Source organism: Podarcis gaigeae (assembly GCF_964106915.1).
Source record: "Podarcis gaigeae genome assembly, chromosome: 1".
Lineage (NCBI taxonomy): Eukaryota > Metazoa > Chordata > Lepidosauria > Squamata > Lacertidae > Podarcis > Podarcis gaigeae.
The window spans coordinates 88,156,649-88,175,456 of record NC_139678.1 but is presented as its reverse complement, the minus strand read 5'-3'; the positions used below and the strand labels follow the sequence as shown (position 1 = coordinate 88,175,456).

At 41.0% G+C, this 18,808-nt stretch overlaps 1 protein-coding gene and 1 long non-coding RNA gene across 2 annotated transcripts in view; one reads left to right on the top strand and one right to left on the bottom strand.

The window, feature by feature from the left end:
• LOC310825777 overlaps positions 1-18,808 on the bottom strand; it is a 250,870-nt gene that overhangs the window by 44,489 nt on the left and 187,573 nt on the right. The window lies entirely within an intron of this gene.
• XRCC5 (X-ray repair cross complementing 5) overlaps positions 1-18,808 on the top strand; it is a 41,707-nt gene that overhangs the window by 6,370 nt on the left and 16,529 nt on the right. The window contains exons 5-15 of the mRNA XM_083739615.1: positions 135-257; positions 4,901-5,089; positions 6,604-6,718; positions 7,807-7,945; positions 8,708-8,820; positions 10,311-10,373; positions 11,352-11,489; positions 12,306-12,396; positions 13,215-13,348; positions 15,438-15,634; positions 17,602-17,695. Coding sequence (XP_083595741.1) covers positions 135-257; positions 4,901-5,089; positions 6,604-6,718; positions 7,807-7,945; positions 8,708-8,820; positions 10,311-10,373; positions 11,352-11,489; positions 12,306-12,396; positions 13,215-13,348; positions 15,438-15,634; positions 17,602-17,695 — 1,396 coding nt within the window. The remainder of the gene's footprint in view (positions 1-134; positions 258-4,900; positions 5,090-6,603; positions 6,719-7,806; positions 7,946-8,707; positions 8,821-10,310; positions 10,374-11,351; positions 11,490-12,305; positions 12,397-13,214; positions 13,349-15,437; positions 15,635-17,601; positions 17,696-18,808) is intronic.

Here is an 18,808-nt window from a genome sequence, read left to right as displayed (position 1 = left end):
GCTGTGGATTCATATTAATCATATCTGGCCTTACTAGAAGTATAAATTGCTCTTTGTAAAGAAGCAGTCAAAATACTGCAGCTGTCAAAATACCTGTGCTTTTGAAACTCTTTTATTTTTGCCTTCTCTTTTAGTGGGAAAAAATATGACAAACGACACATTGAAGTTTTTACAGACCTCAGTAGTCCCTTCAGTGAGGATCAACTGGATGTTATCATTGCTAACATGAAGAATACTGGTATTTCGCTTCAGTTTTTGTGAGTGAGGAGAGAACTATGAAATATTATTTCAACTCTGTCCTGTTCTGAGAAAGGGAATGTCATTTCTCTAACTCTAGCCTCTAATGTAGCACCTTTCTCAAAGAGGCACTAAAAATTTGTATAAGCAGGGCTGTGTGTTCAAACAAAAAACTTAACAAGTCTGCATCCAGAATAGTTGAATTCTGCAAGCTGCATAAATTATGCAAATAAAGCATATTTGCATATTTTGCCCTTATTTGGGATATCTTATTCTGCAAATAGCACAAAAGCTCTGGGTTGTATACATTCCTTTGCTGATAGATGTCAGCTGTTGGGGGGCCTCAGCTCAAGAGTGGGCAGAACCAGACCCCAAAGTGGGTGGAGTGAGACACCCCCCCAGGTATGCCAAGGTCCACAATCATAGGTGCACATACTCACTGCTCCTTAGCTGATGCATGCAGATCAGCTGAGGAGTGGTGGGAAAGGTAATTTTCATTCCCACAATTGCTCTCTCTCTTTTTTAAAAAATAATATTTATTCAAAATTTTAAAGGTTACAATAGAAAAAGGGAAAACACAAATTAAAAAAAAAACATAGAAAACATACAATCATTAAAAAAAGGAAAAAGAAAAAAGAAACAAATCAAACCTTTACATAACTTTCTTCCTTTACTTATTTCCTTGAACCTCCTCACACCTCCCATTTTTGTATTCTAATTTAACTTGTTGTTTCAGTAAATCCTTCTAACCTAATTTTTATCTTAATAATTTATTTTAACATACTGTATCTTTACATTCTCTCTTTCATCAATTCATATTTACTTAATCCTTTAATGTCTTTTTACCAAAGCCACATTAATTCCTTTATCAAACATCTTATCAACAAAATCCTTGATTTTACCATATTTTTAGAACCCACTTTTACTTTTACTTTATCCAAACTTAACTCTCATCCAAACCTATATAGCAATACTTGTTCTTAAGACATTTCCCTAAGGTCGAAAGAAAATTCCTTTCCACGAATTTCCCAATTCTCCTACCTAAAAGTAAAACAAAAAGGTAAAGCAAAAAAGCAACTTATATTATATACACTTTAAATTCCCATTTTTCATTCCACCCATACCCCCTTCCCGGTTTCAGTCCCCAACAAGTCTCAAAAAAAGACCATCAACCCGGAGATCTTATATCCGAGGCTCTTAAATCTCTCTCATAACTACTCTGCCAGTCTTTTTGATAGTCTTTGATATTAAAGACCAAATCTCGGGGAGGCTCCCACCCAACAGCATCCACGTTTCTTCCAGCCAGGCCTACGTACTTAAAGATAAGGCCTATAGGGTATTCCACATCTTGTTTCATTCTCCTTTTAGTTCCAAATGTCCCCATAGCTCCAACTTCCAGCTGAATCAAATTTATAATCCAAGGGCCATGTGGTCTCCACATAAGGAGGTCTCTCCATCTTTCATTTTCCAATTCAGGCCAGGCTTCCATCTTCAGAGATTTGTTTCTCCTTGTTACCATCATGTCAAGCCTCAAGTTGTGGCTCGCCTTTTGCATCTGCAGGGTTACGGCTCCCCCTTTTTCCTCTTCAAAGGCAACATTATTCTTCTCAACTTTCTCTGTTTGTTCAGTTAAGTAGAATTCGTGTACCAAGTTCTTATCAAGTTCATTGCTGGTACCAACTCTTGTGCCCAAAGTTGTAACATTTGTAGTCAAAACACCTATTTGACCTTGCAGCTTTCCCATGAGAAAGAAAGTCCTGTTCAGTTCAGACTGGATTTCCTTACCAACTGCCATTCTTAAGCATATCAAGGTCAAAAAACAATTTCTCAGCTGGTTTTTAATGCAATGTCCCAAGACTCCCTCTAGGGGGGGTTTAAGTTTCTTTCTACTCCATTCAGCACAAAACCAAAAGTTCCATACGTTAAATTGTAACAGTCCTTCCTTCTTTTAAAACATAAACTTGTAACAGATGTAGACAGTAGAGACAAAGTCCTCTTTTTGTATCCTGACAGCTAACTTGACAGCTGTCAAATTGTTCAATTGCTCCTCAACCGGCTCTCACGGACCACTCCCGGGTCCGGGGGGTGGGGTGGCGCATCAATTCTTAAATTTAGTTCTTCTCCTGCAGGTTCCCCTGCTTCCAAATAAATTTTCTTGTAATCTCAATCAGTAGAATTAAAGTCTTTTACAAAAGCTAAGGCTCTCCACGACCTTAGTTGGAGGTTCTTTGTTTTAGGTTATTTACAGAAAGGGGAGGCAAACTTCCTGTTTGGACCTTCTCCGATCAGTGCCGAATTTAAAAATATTTTAAATATCCAATTTCCGTACTACTCACGGGTTGTTGTTTTAGAGTCCAAATTGTCCCAGGAAAGAGGCAGCGCTCTCCGGCTACGGCTATGCGGCTTCGCTCCATGGAAATAGCCGATGACTCTCAGCACCGTGCCACTTCCCCCTCTTCACTTCGGAGCCCGTTAGTGGGTTCCTTAGCGAGTTGGGGAGGGCGCTAAAGGTGCCCGCCGAGTCCCATGGTCACAGGCTTCATCCGCCTGTGATTTTTGAAAGCGTCCCCGCTTCGCCGTAGCGGAAAAGACCCTTTCCCGCGGAGCTGGTCCCTCCAGTTCAGAGGGAGTCCGCCATTGCCGGTGGCGCCACCCCGGAAGTCCATTCCCACAATTGCTCTCGACTAGGCAGAACTTCTCTTCAGTCTGAAGAGCAAGGTGGGCCATGGGGATTCATCCCCATTGCATCACCGGGCTGAGTCAGGACATTTAAATCTCTTCCCCCAGCTCAGCACTTCTATAGAATGACTGGTGACAGCTTTTCTTAGAATCATGGAATCATAGAGTTGGAAGGAACCGCAAGGCTCATCTAGTCCAACCCTCTACAATGCAGGAATCCTGCCTACAGCTGTCCCTGGGTGGGCTTGAATCACCAACCTTCTGGTTAACAGCCAGATGCACTGACCCCATTGTGCCACCTGAGTCTTCTTGTGATGTTGCTTATGCCATTATGGCTGGCAGGCTGTTTCAGAAGCTTTTATAGGCTGGATCTTGCCTGTTGTTCAGCAGTTCTAGATCCCTGGAGAATAGGTGAAATTCTCACGGCCCTTAGTTCTAGACCACTGGAGAATAGCTGAAATTCTCACGGCCCTTAATTCTACTCATCCATTGCTATATTTCGGAGCCTTTTTTCTGCTGCTGTGCAGGAATACCCATATTTTTAGCACAATTGTAGGGCTGCATGCAAGCAAGCAACTGCTCATTGGGAACTTCCTTTATGTGCCTGTGCCTGGAAATGAGGCCCATTGAACCCAGTGGGGCTTACTTCTGAGCAGATATGGTTAGGATTGCCCTGTTAATGTATTCAGAAAAAGACTATAGGTTGTGATTTGGCTCTTTCAGGAAGCAATATTAAGAAGAAATTATCTTAACTGTCATATGCCAGTGGCAATAATGATATTTAGACACCATTAATGCTGCAAAATAGACAAAGGTCTCTAAAATAGTATTTCGTTTCATCTCCCCCCCTCCGTCCCTGTCCTCCACCTTTGCTATGCTAGGATCAATTACATAAATAGGATTGTTCTGTCTGATCAGAAGTAAGCTCATTGATTACAGTGAAGCTTACTCCCAGGTTAATATATAGATTTTCATGCTCAATAGATGAGAAAGAAAACTGCTTTCACTCAGCTCACATCGCAAAATGCAAAAATTGGCAAGATGCCGTGGATGAAATCTGAAGGGCAGAAGTCCCAAAGGAAGCAGGCATGCACAGACCATTGTGGTCATTCGGTGAATTAAGTGACTTGAAATGCATGGGGCAAGGAAACTTGGCTTTTCCAGTGGGTGCTTCCATTCTTTAGGTCCTTTTATTGTAAGCTCAGAGCCAAACACGTCATGTGAACTGCATATCTTAGCTTCCGTCTTCCTTCCTTTTTCTTAATGGCCATACTAGGAAGGGGAGAATTCTGTCCCAAGACATACAGGGAGGAGGGGTTAACCACATCACAGTCTTGGTGAAAAGTGTCCCCACTCCCCAAAAATATATTCCTTTCCCTTCTGCCACTTCTGGAAAGAAACTGCTATTTACCCCAATAACCTGTTCCCTCTTGGGGTAATCAGCTGCTTGGGGAAGGGGGGTTTCCATGTGTGGGGAAAGGGTTAAATCCCCATTTCCCATTGCCACTGCTCCAATTCTGATTTGACCTCCCTACACACTCCACTGCTGCAATTTTAAGGGGAATAATGATACATTTAACATTCTGTATAATTTGACTGTTAGTTGTTGACATATAAATTACATCAAAAGATAATTTCATGCAGATGTATTATGCAAAATTCTTAATCCAATTTCTTTCCGCAGAGGAAAATACGTCAACTTTATTTATGAATACTCCAAGTTTGAGCTTTAAAAGATCCTATACAGAGCTTGTCATGTCACAAGTGACTAATAGCGTGGCAATAAATGAGCATCAGTGTGGGCTGGCTTGCTAAGGTTTCAGAATGACAATTGAACGTGCATCAGAATAAAGGGAGGATGCAAAGTGTCAATTCACATTTCTTTCATTTCAGGAAAAAATAAAATAAAAGCCAGTGAATTGATTTGTAGTTGTTCTGGTGAATGAGGAATGTGAATGGAAATGGTTCTTTATTGTATTCTTAGCTTGCCATTTCCAGCGAATGACGAAGATGGAAGCGGGGATGCGGGGAATGGTTTGCATTCCAGTAGGGACCAAAACCCTTTTCCAAGGAAGGGGCTATCTGGGCAGCAGAAAGAAGGCCTTCAGATGGTGAGAAAGCTTATGTTTTCCTTAGCCAAAGAAGAAGGCCTGGAGGACATTTATACTTTCAGGTAACCTTGAATTGCTCCTCCTTCCATTATTAGAAACTTTGCTTGTATTTATTTCCCTCCCAGTTTCATGCCCACAGATGTTTTGTTTGCATAAATTGGGCTTTTTCTCCTCCTGACACCATAGAAGTGTTCCTTTACATAGAAGTATTTCCCTTTTCATTATGGTGGAACTTGGCTTCAGTGTAATGTTTTAGGTTCGTAAGGCCAAGCTAGATGTTCAGCAGCAAACCTGGGCCTTAATAGCACCGGGAATAGCAGTGTACAGGAGAGCAGTGCTCATTATTTACTGATAACATTGGAGGTGCCTCTCTGCTTGCAGGCATCTGCACATTAAAATAAAGATAGCTTAAAATCTAAAATGTGTGTAAAAACCTCAAAGCAAAACCAGCAAGCAGCAGCACACAAAAATAGCAAGGGAAAAATAATCCTGAAAATGACAAACTCTACTCACTGCTTTCCTCTCCAATATGTAATTACAACAAACATTAGTATCCAAACCTATATCTGCATTGGATTTGACATTTTAAAAATATTTATTTTTGTTGATTTTTTTATTGTTGGGAAGTTTCATGGCAAGCAGTTCACAACGGGAATAAACACTAGCCTAATGATATAAAATAAGTGTTAAACCAGCAATCAGGAAGAAAAACATAAGCTGTAAAAGTTTATTGTTCATTGCTGTGGCTCTTTAATCTGATCTACCCCGCAGTCCAGTGACATTATTGGTTCTGTGAAGTGCTGACAAAGGCTTTTCTAAAGGAAAACGTCTTCTGGTAGTGCAGTACTTCTAAGGAGGTAGTCAGCTAGGCATGTTTTTCTTATTAACAAGTTCCATACTGTGGGTGCCATAACAGAGAGGGCTCTGCTATGCATCCTAACAGATTTTACCTGGGTGAAAAATAGCACACATTGCACTCCTTCTGCATCATGCCATCCATGTGCTTTTATCTGGCTGCGGCTCTCAGATATGTGTGTTTCATGGCTGGGATGAAAGCAACTGGTGAGCATTGAAATGCCCGTCTCTGTTGCTGATATAACATTGCTGAGGTAGTAACACAATGGCATGTTTTGTGATATTGGACTAGTGCTGTTGCCACCTTCCATCCTAACTATACTGGTACAACAAGTGAGCTTCAAGTGATTCAAGAATTCAGCACAACTGTTAAAATGCCTGTAAAATAAATACCACAGTGTCATCAACGTTAATGTCACATGTAACTGGATTCATGCACATTTCTGGATGTGGGAATAGTCTCTGTTGAAAATCACCCTGACTTGAGATGATGTAAGGTGAAATTGAAGATCTGTCTGTGATAAACATGTATGAGCTAGCACATCGAACACATACATTACTATGATGTGAAGATGTGAAAAATCACAGATAATTTATCTAGAACCAAAACATTTTCAAGACCACAATTTTGTTAAAACTAACCTGTTCTTTTCCTGTGTGCAGTTAGTAAAATGTTTATTGGGATTCACCATATCACTTTCCCCTGTGTTTTGTCATTTAGAGAGAGTCTGGAGCGCCTTTCAGTGTTTAAGAAGGTTGAACGGAGACCTATGGCTTGGCCTTGCCAGCTCACAATTGGTTCTCAGTTGTCTATAAGGATTGTGGCCTACAAAGCAGTAAGTTACAACGGCCACTTTTGTATTTTTAGCACCATATTAGCATAATTGAACACATGCCAACACTGGTGCCAGTAGAAGGGAGGAAACACAGCAGGGATTAATTAGTTGTAAATTCAGATTCAACCGCAGTAACTGATTAGTATAGCTGCCTATTAAATTATTAAATCTGACAGCATAGAGAGATAGAATATGGTCGTTTTTCATAAAGCTCACTGTCTGGTTTCTGAAACTCCTATTCCCTTGGCAAACGCAAGTGATGGCAGTTGGAGAAACTGCATAGCAATGAATTCTTTCCATATTTCTCTTGGGGAACTTCTCACATTTTCAGGTAAAGTGTTCTTGTATATAGCACCACTGTAACTTTTTAGATCTGCATTTTGCTTCCTTCAGTCACTAGAAATTAGTGCATTGTAGACTGTCAATCCATGATTATGTGCACCTAAAATTTCAGGCATTGTTTCCAGTGTTTTCTAACTGTCAGTATTGGCATATCATTGATGATCAGTGAAATAAATTTCATGTGTTCAGGGATATTTTTACTAGTGCAGTGTAAGTTGGCTGCTGTCTTATGCCTGGGAAAGGAAAGGGGGCCTTTGAATTGTTGCAGTGGATATCTAATCCCCAAGGGAGCAATCCAAACCCAAGATTGCTGGGATGAGCAAATTAGAATCCAGTGGATCTCTAGCTTAGCCAGTGGATTCCCAGCACAGTTGGGCTATGCTGGTGTAAGTCATATGTCCTAGCTTAGCCGGGGATCTTATGCTGAAAAATGGGTGTTGCTGATGTTTGGTGGCGTATGCTGAATCCTAGCTCTGTTCACCTCAGTCATATGACCTGGCAACCCAGTGGAACTCAATCTGGCAAAAAGGGTGGTGTCAGTCTCACTCGTATTTTAAAGGCTTGCATCCCTCTGCCAGGCTTAAGTCAACTCAGCTGTCAGTAGTCTTGCTCCTGAACAGAGTTCGGACTAGGGGTAATTTACTCCAGCTTAATTCAAGATGGCACAAGTTCTGTTGGCTTCCCATACTTAGGATTGTTCTGCCTGCTAACATGAAATAACTTATCTTTTTAATTTCAATGTCAAGTTCACCGAGGAAAAAGTGAAAAAAACCTGGACGGTTGTAGATGCCAAGACACTAAAAAGAGAAGATGTGCAGAAAGAAACAGTTTACTGCTTGAATGACGATGATGAAACAGAAGTTCAGAAGGAGGATGTTATTCAAGGTATGACTTCTGCTTTGAGCACCAAGATTTTCCTAGGGAAGTATTTGCAAGCTCTGGGTTTGGTTTATCGGCAGAAGCATTGAGATGAAGGTAGAATAAGTGAAAGTAACATGGTAAGAGAGGAATTAAATTTTATACCCATTCCAGGTAGGAGAGCACTGAAAATGGATTTGGGGGCATGCATGTTTTGCTAAATACACAAAAGAATTTCTAGGGTATCAAGAGATAACAAGCTTCATACAATTATCTGATACCACGTAGGGAGATCTATTTAGAGGAAGCACATCCTCCTTAGCCACACCCCCCCCAATCCCTTGAGCTGCAATAGGACAGCCCTGCTTGCAGTTTAAAAGATGCTTGGTTGATGTGTATGTTGAGTATGGAGGATGTGTGACAACAGGAGTGACACACACACATGCACACTTTGAATGCACTCTTGAAGGAAAAACTTGAGGTAGGTGGGCTAACCTTCCTTCCATGTCTAGCTCCATCTCTGCTTCTGTCCATAGGCTGAAGGGAATCATGCAGCAGGCTTACCTTCCAGCTGTGCCTGTGTTCGACTTTCAGGGGTTCCGGGCAGTGTCCCTATGTGGCCCTTGGCTGCTGGTGGTTTGTGAGGTGGGAGGGTCCTCTCCAGTTCCACCCCACACACTCATATTTTCCTGCAAGGCTCTCTCTCATCCTCTTCTGCTCTGCATTTAGGCTCCCATGTGAGAGTCACCCTCCTTTAATAACATAGGAACTGATTCTTTCACTCTGCAGGATTCCGCTATGGGAGCGATATAGTTCCTTTCTCTAAGGTAGACGAGGAACAGATGAAATACAAGACCGATGGGAAATGTTTTGCTGTCTTGGGGTTCACAAGATCATCTCAGGTATGGATGTAAACTTGGAGAAGTGCTTATTGTTCAACTGCTGTAGGGCTTTTCACATAACTTGAAAATTTATCCTAGGCAAAAGAGGTTGTACAAATGAGTTGTAAATGAGCTAGCTACTTACGGTGGCAAGGGCAGCGGCTATGAACATCAGCTCCTGGTTTCTAACACAGCCATCACAGCTCACTTTAAGTAGATGTTGGTGTGTGTGAGAGAGATCACTTCCCTTATTTCTCATGCATGAGTGTGGGTGGCGGGGAGAGAAGCATTCTTTTTATTTTGTCACAATCGGGGTTGTGTGTGTGCTGTGAAGATGAGAAACTGCATTGTGAAATTTCAGAATCCAGAGGACTTGCTGAATAAGAATATCAGTGGTCAAGGGATGGAGCTTCAGTGCCTCTGTGGCTTTTTGCTCCTCCCCATGACAAATAAAAAAGTGTTGTTTAAAAGGTGCAGAATGAATTGTGCAAAATAAGAAACCACGATGGCCTGTTTAATTTTCATAATTCGCTGAGGCTGTGGAATTCACCCTATCTTGTTGGAAAATTTGGGTGAATGAATTAAATTTGGGCTGCTTCTTTTTTCATTGCACACATAGTGCACTATTTTGCACATATTCAGAGGCTGCGGGCATACCTGATCTGGCCACGGAGGACAATCTGAACTGGTGACTTGAACATCACAAAATGATGACTACAACAGGAGGTATCAAATTTTGTATAGCCAGTAGAATTAAGGCTGTAGTCTTATGCATACTTGGAGCTACATCCCATTCACTAAGGCCTTATAAAGCAGGACCATGCCACGTCAGACATTTATGATCCTTGGAGCTCGTTTGTTAAGGGTGATGAAAGTTGTTAGGAGACCCTTCTTCCCCTCACAGAGCAACAGTTTCTGGAGCGGTTAAGCAAGCAATCCCTCTTTCCTGGGATTTGTAGCTCTGTGAGAGGAATAGGAATCTCCAAACAACTCTCAGCACCATTTTAGGAAAGATTTCTTTGAGGGAAGACTTTTAGTGTTTAAAGTGTGGTGCAGATAGGGCCTCGGTGTGCTTCAGAATGGAGAACAAGATGAGACAAAATTTATCTTACAAGCCTGCCTTCTTCCTACAAAGTAGAGGTCCCTAACACTGAGAAGTAATTTGGAAGATTTTGGAAACTGGGCACAATGTATTGCATTTCCCTCCCATCTGTAGTGAAATGCATGATGGGAGCAACAGGGGTGAAGAAAGAAGGCCGACAGATGAACTTGTGTAACTGAGAGTATGAGGTGGGGAGCAGAGTGATGAGTGTGCTTGAAGGTAGCTCAAAGTGATACCTAGTGCAGAAGCTTGAGCAATTATTTTTAAAAGTCTCCTGGAATATAACAGCAACAGTATATTTGGTTGTGGAATTGAATTTGCATGCCTTTTAGACAGTGACTTTTAAGAGTTCAAAATAGCATTTGGACCAGGTCAAATCTAGCTAACTTTTGGAAACATTCATTCATAGGTCCAGAGACATCGTTACATGGGATATCAGGTTCTGAAAGTCTTCCCAGCAAAGGATGATGAGGTGAGCTTTACCAACCTGCTGATTGGAGTTTTGCTGTATCTTTATATCTCTGACTGGCTGTCCTTGAATCAAAAGCTGCATTTTTCTATTTATTTATTTTTAATGTGAAACATGTTGAAAGCTGGTGTATTGCAAAAACAGACAAGTTATTTTCCTTAAGTGTTACTGTTTTAAGAAAACAAACACAAACATCTGCAAGGAGAATGGAGCTAGAATGTCACAAGAACTAGCACTGGGACATCATGGCTTGGATGTTCCTTTTGGGCTTTGATCTTCTTGATACAGATGAGATCTTACATTTATTTCTTAGCAGTAGGTATCATGGTGCAGTTGCAATCTAGTTGTTTGCCCCCCTTCCCCCCCCTCCACTTGTTCTAGCATGACTGTGCAACATAGAAGCATTGTAGAAGCATTGAGGAAATGGAATCAGAGTCTGAGCTCATCCTCTTCTTTGCCACAAAAAATTGAAGGGTAACAGAGTTTTTGTCCAAGGACCGAACTAGGATGTTATAGCACCTGCAGGGCAGTTTTGAGGCCCTAGAAATAGAAAATGTACAGCTCTTCTAGAGCCACTTTCTCCAAACTCCTTCAGTAGTATCGGGGAGGTTACTGACTTACTTATATTGTACCCCTTTTGAACGTAGAGCCTGTCCTCATCAGATTTTAAAATGGAATCTCTTCCAGCTTTAATAGAAAGAGAAATAGGAACTTAAGAGAAGTGATATCACACGAGGGTTTGTTTTTAAATCTGCAACTTTAAATATAGACACATTTAATTTTGACACAGTGGTGCAGTATATACGAGGGTGCCCTACTTCAGTATGTCTCTTGATGTTGTGCACTGTCACTGCTTTTGAAGAGGTAAAAAAGGTGAGGTTTCAGTCAGACTGCTGAAACCTACCTCTTTGATTTTTCATGACTGCTGCAGTCCCAGGCTTTCATCATACTTGTGTATAATTGCATCTCTCTTTTTGACAGGCTGCAGCCGTGGCTCTTTCTGCCCTCATTCATGCTTTGGATGAGTTGGATATGGTGGCCATAGTGCGTTATGTCTACGACAGAAGATCGCACCCGCAAGTTGGAGTAGCCTTTCCGTTAATTAAGAATGAATACGAGGTATTCCCCCCACCATGGTTATTAACTCCTATTCAGTCCTGTCTTCTCAGCAGGGGTGGGTAGCATATATCCCACCAAGTTAAGAATACAGTATTGTCATAGGAACTTTCTAGACATCACTATAGCACAGTAGTTTGGTGCTTGCACCTATAACCTGGTGCGGGGTGGTTTTTAAAATCCGTATGTAGCTGTTGGGTATTTTTTTTGATAAAAAAAAATTCTACATTGCATACATTTTTTTTTTAAAAGTCTGCAGACGGCTATGCCATTTCTGGCACGTTACTTTTTAGTGAATGCGCATATGGAATGCAGTGCTTAATAAGCATTGCTTTGGTTAAGCAATCACTAAAGTGGGGGCGGACACTATCTTTCATCTTCTTTTGACTGGCAAAAATAAGCACAAGAAGAAATGGAATTGCTTGAGGTGGTGTGAGCCAGCGGAGGTATGTGGATAAAGGATGCCCAGTGAAGCTCTGTAAATGGGAAGTGCAGAACTTCTTGGTTTGGGCCGTGGTTTGGAATCTTAAAAGAAGCAAGCTTGACAGACCACTATAAGAAACCGACCAGATTCCCAAATTTGGAAACTGCTCTGTCATAGGAACTATAGCAGGTAGAAAAAGATAAGGACACATCAAGCCATTCTCCAAGAAATGTTCAGGGCAGCTTTGTTGAATTTTATTTTATTAATTTCATAAACATTTCTATTGAATGTGTGCTAGTCTAGAATGTGTTTTGTGCTATGTGTTAGATACTATGATAACTCAACTGAAATGAAAATGTTTTCCCCCCTTTGACATTTCCCCTCTCTTCTTATAGTGTTTGGCCTATGTACAGCTACCATATATGGAAGATCTAAGGCAATACATGTTTTCCTCCTTAAAAAATATTAAAAAGTTTACACCAACAGGTGAGCTTTGAACTTTGGCATCATTAACAGAGTAATCCTACAAATACCTACTCAGAAATAAGCCTCTTTGAGTTTAGTGCTCCTTATTCCCAGGTGCATGTCTGTACGGTTGCGGTGTAAAGACTCATTGCAATATGCAGGACATTTCATGATGTCAGGCTAGGTTTTCCCCATCCTATACTTGTGCACCTGTTTATTCCTTCCTCTGTGTAGAACTTTACTTTTGTCCCTGTTGACATTCATTTTGTTAGTTTTGGCACAGTTCTCCAATCTGTTATGGTCATATTGAATCCTGATTTCATCTTCTGAGATATTAGCCGTTCTACCCATTGAAGTACCTGGTACTGACCAATTAGGCTCAAATGGCCTCTGGATTTGGCCTGCCAGGCCATTTTGGGCCAACCACACCCAGTTGTCAGTCGCTTAACATCACACACTCTTGTCTCCAATCTGTGAGGTGTTTATTTTCCCTTAGAAGTCAATGGGAGAAAATGGAAGGGACTTCATTTGCAGACATATTTCATGTGGGCACTTGAAAGGCAAGTGAGGATACAGATGTTGGGGTTACTAGTAGTGAAGTTGTGGAGGAAAGTTCCTACCTCGGCTGTGCTCCTGATCACAGCTGCTTACATTTTCCCTCGGAAGTGAAATGGCTTCCATTGGTTTCAGTGGGAGAAAGTAAATGCAGCCTAGTGTTATGAGCAATTTTCTCATTTGAGACTGTGAGGGCAGGGGGTAGTGGGGAAAGTGAACATGGCTACAGTATCTTTATCTCCTGGATGTATTGAATATTCCTTTGTCTATATCTGATGGCACAGAGGATCAGTTGTGTGCAGTTGACTCTCTGATTGATTCCATGAGTTTGGTTTATGAAGATGAGAGTGAAGGGACCAGCCAGGATATATTTAAAACCAGCAAATTCCCCAACCCTCAATTTCAAAGATTGTATCAGGTAAGAGGATGACTATATCACCGTTACCTTAAAACATTCCCTGTTTTTTCCCATATTTTCCTTCTCTGTTTTAAGCTGTAGCAAAAACAACTTTGTTGCAAATGTAATGTGATCAAGTTAGGCCTGTGCCTGTGAGAACAGCTACCTCGCCCCTTGCCTTTGGTTATCACAGTGAACATTTCTGTATCCTTACTTGCCTTGTAGGAAATAGAGCAAGATGCTTTCAGTCAGTTCCACTAGGGTCTTTGGGGTGTTTACAAATTATGTAGACTGGGGACAGTGTGCTGTGTTCAAGTGGTTTTGTGCTATTGCGAAGCAACTGATGTAGCAGCCTACTTAAATTATGTAGCATTTTCCCCACAAATGCTTCCTCCACCTGGTTCAGAGCAGAATAACCTATACATGGCCCCTCATCATTTATTTACTGGAGTCTCACAGGAAAATGTGTGAGCAGCATAAAATAATTCAGTGTTTCACTGCTTAAAGTGTTGGACTATATCTGAGAAACTCTTACAGAGAAGCTGGGTATTTTGACAGGCAGGCCTGAGTTAAAGAAGCTTTAACATCCAGCTCTGGGTGGCTGAAATTGATAAAATAGGAAATTTAGGTTTAATTCTACCATAGCAATATTTACACATCCTAAAGTTCTGCCAACCATACGGATCTCTGTATGCTTTGTAAAAAAATAGCATGTAGCACACAGGAGGGCTTCAGTGTTTGCTTGCTTGCTTTTATTTTGAATATTTTTAGGCAGCCTTTCTGTTGCTGAATAAAAATGAATTAGTTAAAATAATCAGTATATTTTTATCTAAAATTGGGGAAATTATAAGGGAAATAAGGAACTATCAGTGGGAAAACTGATGTAAATTGGCATTTTTCTTGCTGATTTTAAATCAGTTTCATGTAAATCCAACAAATCTGCTTCAGGACAGTGTCCTTTCAAGGTGGCTTACAGCCAACAGAAAGCCATAACATTCAGTAATAAACTATTCTATTTAAAGGCAAATTTCATTATCCTTACATCAGTGAGCATTATGTATACTTGTGCTATATGAACACTTTCACCTCAGATTATTACTTGTAATTTCATATGATCCCAGAATGCCATCTTTCACTGAATGTCACTGAAAGAAAGCCTCCCACAACATAGACCTGCCTATTCACTAAAACCTTGAGAACAAGTCCACAACAAGTTAGTTGTGCTGGGGGCTGCAGAAGTTCATCTTGTGGCAAATTGGTACAGGGCCTTCTCTGGGTGATACCTGTTTTGTGGGATGATAGTCCCTTTGAAATATAGACTGTAATTGTGCTTCCATTGGTTGTTAAAAAACATCTATTTGGCCTCTGATGCCAGTTCTAACAGTTCCTGACTATAGTATTTGTGGTTGAATATGTTTTTATTGAAATGTTTTTATCTTTATTCTAAATTGCCTTGTTGTTATTATTTCAATATTTATCAAAATGGATTTAAATCCATAAAATTTCATGCCATGGAATATTTGAACTTCGCTCCACAACAAATCCCATGTTACATGAAAGGCATATTTCATATTAGAAACCAAAGTGAACCCCATGTACTGTGTTTGTTGCTGTTGTTGTTTAGTTGTGTCCAACTTTTTGTGACCCCATGGGCCAGAGCACGCCAGGCACTCCTGTCTTCCACTGCCTCCCGCAGTTTGGTCAAACTCATGTTAGTAGCTTCGAGGACACTGTCCAACCATCTCGTCCTCTGTCGTCCCCATCTCCTTGTGCCCTCTATCTTTCCCAACATCAGGGTCTTTTCCATGGAGTCTTCTCTTCTCATGAGGTGGCCAAAGTATTGGAGCCTCAGCTTCACGATCTGTCCTTCCAGTGAGCACTCAGGGCTGATTTCCTTAAGAATGGATAGGTTTGATCTTCTTGCAGTCCATGGGACTCTCAAGAGTCTCCCCCAGCACCATAATTCAAAAGCATCAATTCTTTGGTGATCAGCCTTCTTTATGGTCCAGCTCTCATATACTGTTTTATATGTATGTATATTTGTGTGTGCGTGTGTGAGAGAGAAACAGACAGACAGAGAATCGCTTGTCCTCTTTTGCTTTCCCATCAGTGCCTACAGCATAAGGCTTTCCATCCTGATGCACCTTTGCCTCCTATTGAAAAACACCTCTCAGACATGTTGGGGACACCACAAGAAGTGACTGAGAAATGCCAGGCTCCCCTTGAGAAATTAAAAGCGCTTTTTCCCTTGAAGGAAGCAGATAAAATTAAAGAGCAGAAAACAGCTCAGCATATCTTCAAAGATAAGTAAGTTATCATAGGCCTGGTGCAAATTGTTTGTTAGCTAATTCAGTTTCGTCTAGCCACATCCTTACACCTGCAATCTCAGGTTGTGTTGGCCAGGAGGGATTTCATTACCTCTGTGTGTAAAGAGATGCAGTTATTTTGGTTGGATGTAGACTAGTTTCTGTCTTTTGTGCCCTCATAACCTCAAGGACAAAGATGCCTCTTTGCAAACATGGGGGAGGCATGTGTTGCTGTTCCCACCCATGTCTTAATGGTTTTCTCCAGCGTAGCTCAGAGAATGCCACTTTCTCTGTGGCTTTTATGATAGCTGAGGTAGACCAAAAGCATGCTCTGCTCTTGAGTAGACTATCTCTGTTTTTAATTTTAGCTATCAAGGACCCGTAGAAGAGGGCTTTCAGTCATAGCTGTCAAAGTTTCCCTTTTTTAAAGGGAAATTCCCTTATTCCGAATAGGATTCCTCTCAAGAAAAGGGAAAAGTTGACAGCTATGCTTTCAGTATCCATTCCGCAATTGTGGAACTTTATTTCTCCAGAGTGATGCCAAATGTGTGAGAGTGTAGGAGCCAGTGTGGCGTAATGGTTAGTGCTTAATGTGGAGACCAGGGTTCAAATCCCCACTCAGCCATGAAGCTCACTGGGTGACCCTGAGCCAGTCACCATCCGTTAGTCTAACGGGTTGTTAGACTAGGGTTGTTGTGAGGATGAAGTGGGGAGGAAGAGAACCATGTACACCACCTAGAGCTCCTTGGAATAAAATGGTGGTATAGAAATGTCATAAAATATAAAAAATACCAATATTTCAGCAATGTTGGTTGAACTGCCCTTAGATGTGTGTCAAGGGTGAACTGTTTTAACCGTGCCAGGTTTTACTCTGTTTTTTCAAAAGGATGCTATTTTAACCAGGGTTTCCCATTCTAAGTTGTGGGGGTGGGGCATGCCACAAATTTAAATAAGAATACATTGGAAAGAATAAAACAAATCTTGTTGGCCTAGCCTGCTAAATTAGGTGTCTGGATGGAGAATCTGTATGTGCCAGATAGACAGTGTAGTTTCTTTTCACACAAAAAGGGGGAAAGACACTGGCTTTAGAAGTAACTCTACTGTTCATTCCATGTGCATCTTCCTTCTTGATACCATAAACCAAAAAATAGTGGGTTCAGACCACAGATAAGCAGCCCCCAAGCTGCTGCAGTAACATGCGAATCAGGTCACAATCTCAATTCCTGTTGGAGTCTTCATATTTCTTGCCGTATGCTAAATGTGGGTCTGATTCAGATGAGTTTAAAACTACTTGTTAAAAATTAGATATTTGGCTTTTGAAAGCAATTTTGATTGTAGTCTAAGGTTATCCAGTGTGACAGAGAGGTCTTGCATATTTTAATTGGGGTTTGTCATGTAAGTACTGACAGCTGCAAGTTGATCTAGCCTTTATGTGTGTTGATCAAGGAGATGGGTTTGATGACATACAGGTCTTCAGTGTACACAGATACTTAATAGTTACCCATTTCACGACATGAACTAGAAAATTACATTGGAAGGGTAAATAGATTTGCTTCTTAAACATTAAATTTCCATTAACTTTCATGCCAGTTTAATCAAGAAAAATAAATCTGATGTGAATGCATAATATCCTGTAAGTGTTAACGCAGATAGATAAAAACCCAAGTTGCCATATTGGCAAAGTATAGGGATAATACCTTTCCCCCCACAGGGACCTAGGAAAAGCAATAGCCTTCTCCTGTTGGCTACCCCATTATTCTGGGGTCAAATTTGATTCCTTATTTTCCGATTCCCTTTTGACTGAAACAGGTTTAATTTGTTAGGAGCCCGAAATACAGCTACATAACTAGAAGTGTTGCTCTTGAAACTATCTTCACAGTATATATGCGTTTAAGATATAAATTGCCCTGTTAGTTTATTCCTGAAATAGTTTCTTCGGATTGATAGCCTTGTCTTGTCTGCTTCCAGTAATGAAGATGGGCCCAATGCTAAAAAGGCAAAAACAGAAGATGATGAAGGTGACTTTAGAATTGCAAACCTTGCTGAAGGCAATGTCACCATGGTAAGTACTTTTGGCAGATGCTAATAGGTTAGATTGGCTGTCATTCTAAGCATGTCTCTCCCTGACATGGGGTTATTTCCAGTGTCCACATAGGCCAATTTCTCCCCACATAATTATCCAATGTGGTGATGAATAGGGAAGTGGGGAAGTGTGCTTGCCTTCATTTGGGTAAGATTGATGGAGAAACACACAGGCTCCTTGAAATGTTCCTTTTACTGCCCAAGAATGCCATACTGGCAACGATAGTTCTGAGACACAATTTAGATGAGTTAGTTATGTTTCAAGATCAGTTCACATTTTATATGTCACTGTTTTGCCCCCTTCACATACCAATGGTCTACTGGTGGAGCAGTGCAGCTTGTGAACTAAGAATTTTCAGATTGCAGAAGCTGCTGCTTAGATAATCACGATCACGTCAACATGAACTGAGATACAGAAGTTGCATGGGTTGAAAGCCGTGTATATTAACTAGGCCTCGCATATACCTTGATCATAACCACATTTGTTTGACAGCAGTATGACCATGGAATCTTATGGCCAAGTACGGGTGCTTAAGATTGTATCCTCTGAATGTAGTCTTTCTCTCGTTCTCTCTCTCTCCCCAGTTGTACCTTGAAAGTCGAATGGAATCCGTTCTGGATGTCCGTTCGACTTCCAAACGTTTGGAAACCAAAGCACGGCTTCTGATTGGCTGCAGGAAGCTCCTGCAGCCAATCGGAAGCCACGGAAGCCCCGTCAGATGTTTGGGTTCCAAAGAACATTCGCAAACCGGAACAGTCGCTTCTGGGTTTGTGGCATTTGGGATCTATAATGTTCGAGTACCAAGGCATTTGGGATCCAAGTTACGACTGTATATATTCAGAAAATGTTGCATAAGTTGTTGACTTGAAGAAAGAAATATTGTAGGAGTGGAATGGCAGGCAAGCTCCCTGCTGTTCTCCTTTTCTTATGACAAAGTTAATTGCAATCAAACTTCATTCACAGTGGGTGGGTGTTCCGTGCGAATCTGCTTTTGTTCTTGATACCTGTTAAGGCATTGTTGAGGACATGCTGTTTCTGAATGGATACGTACCAATGAAATCAAGTTACAGGAGCATTGGGTGTTCCCCTTTA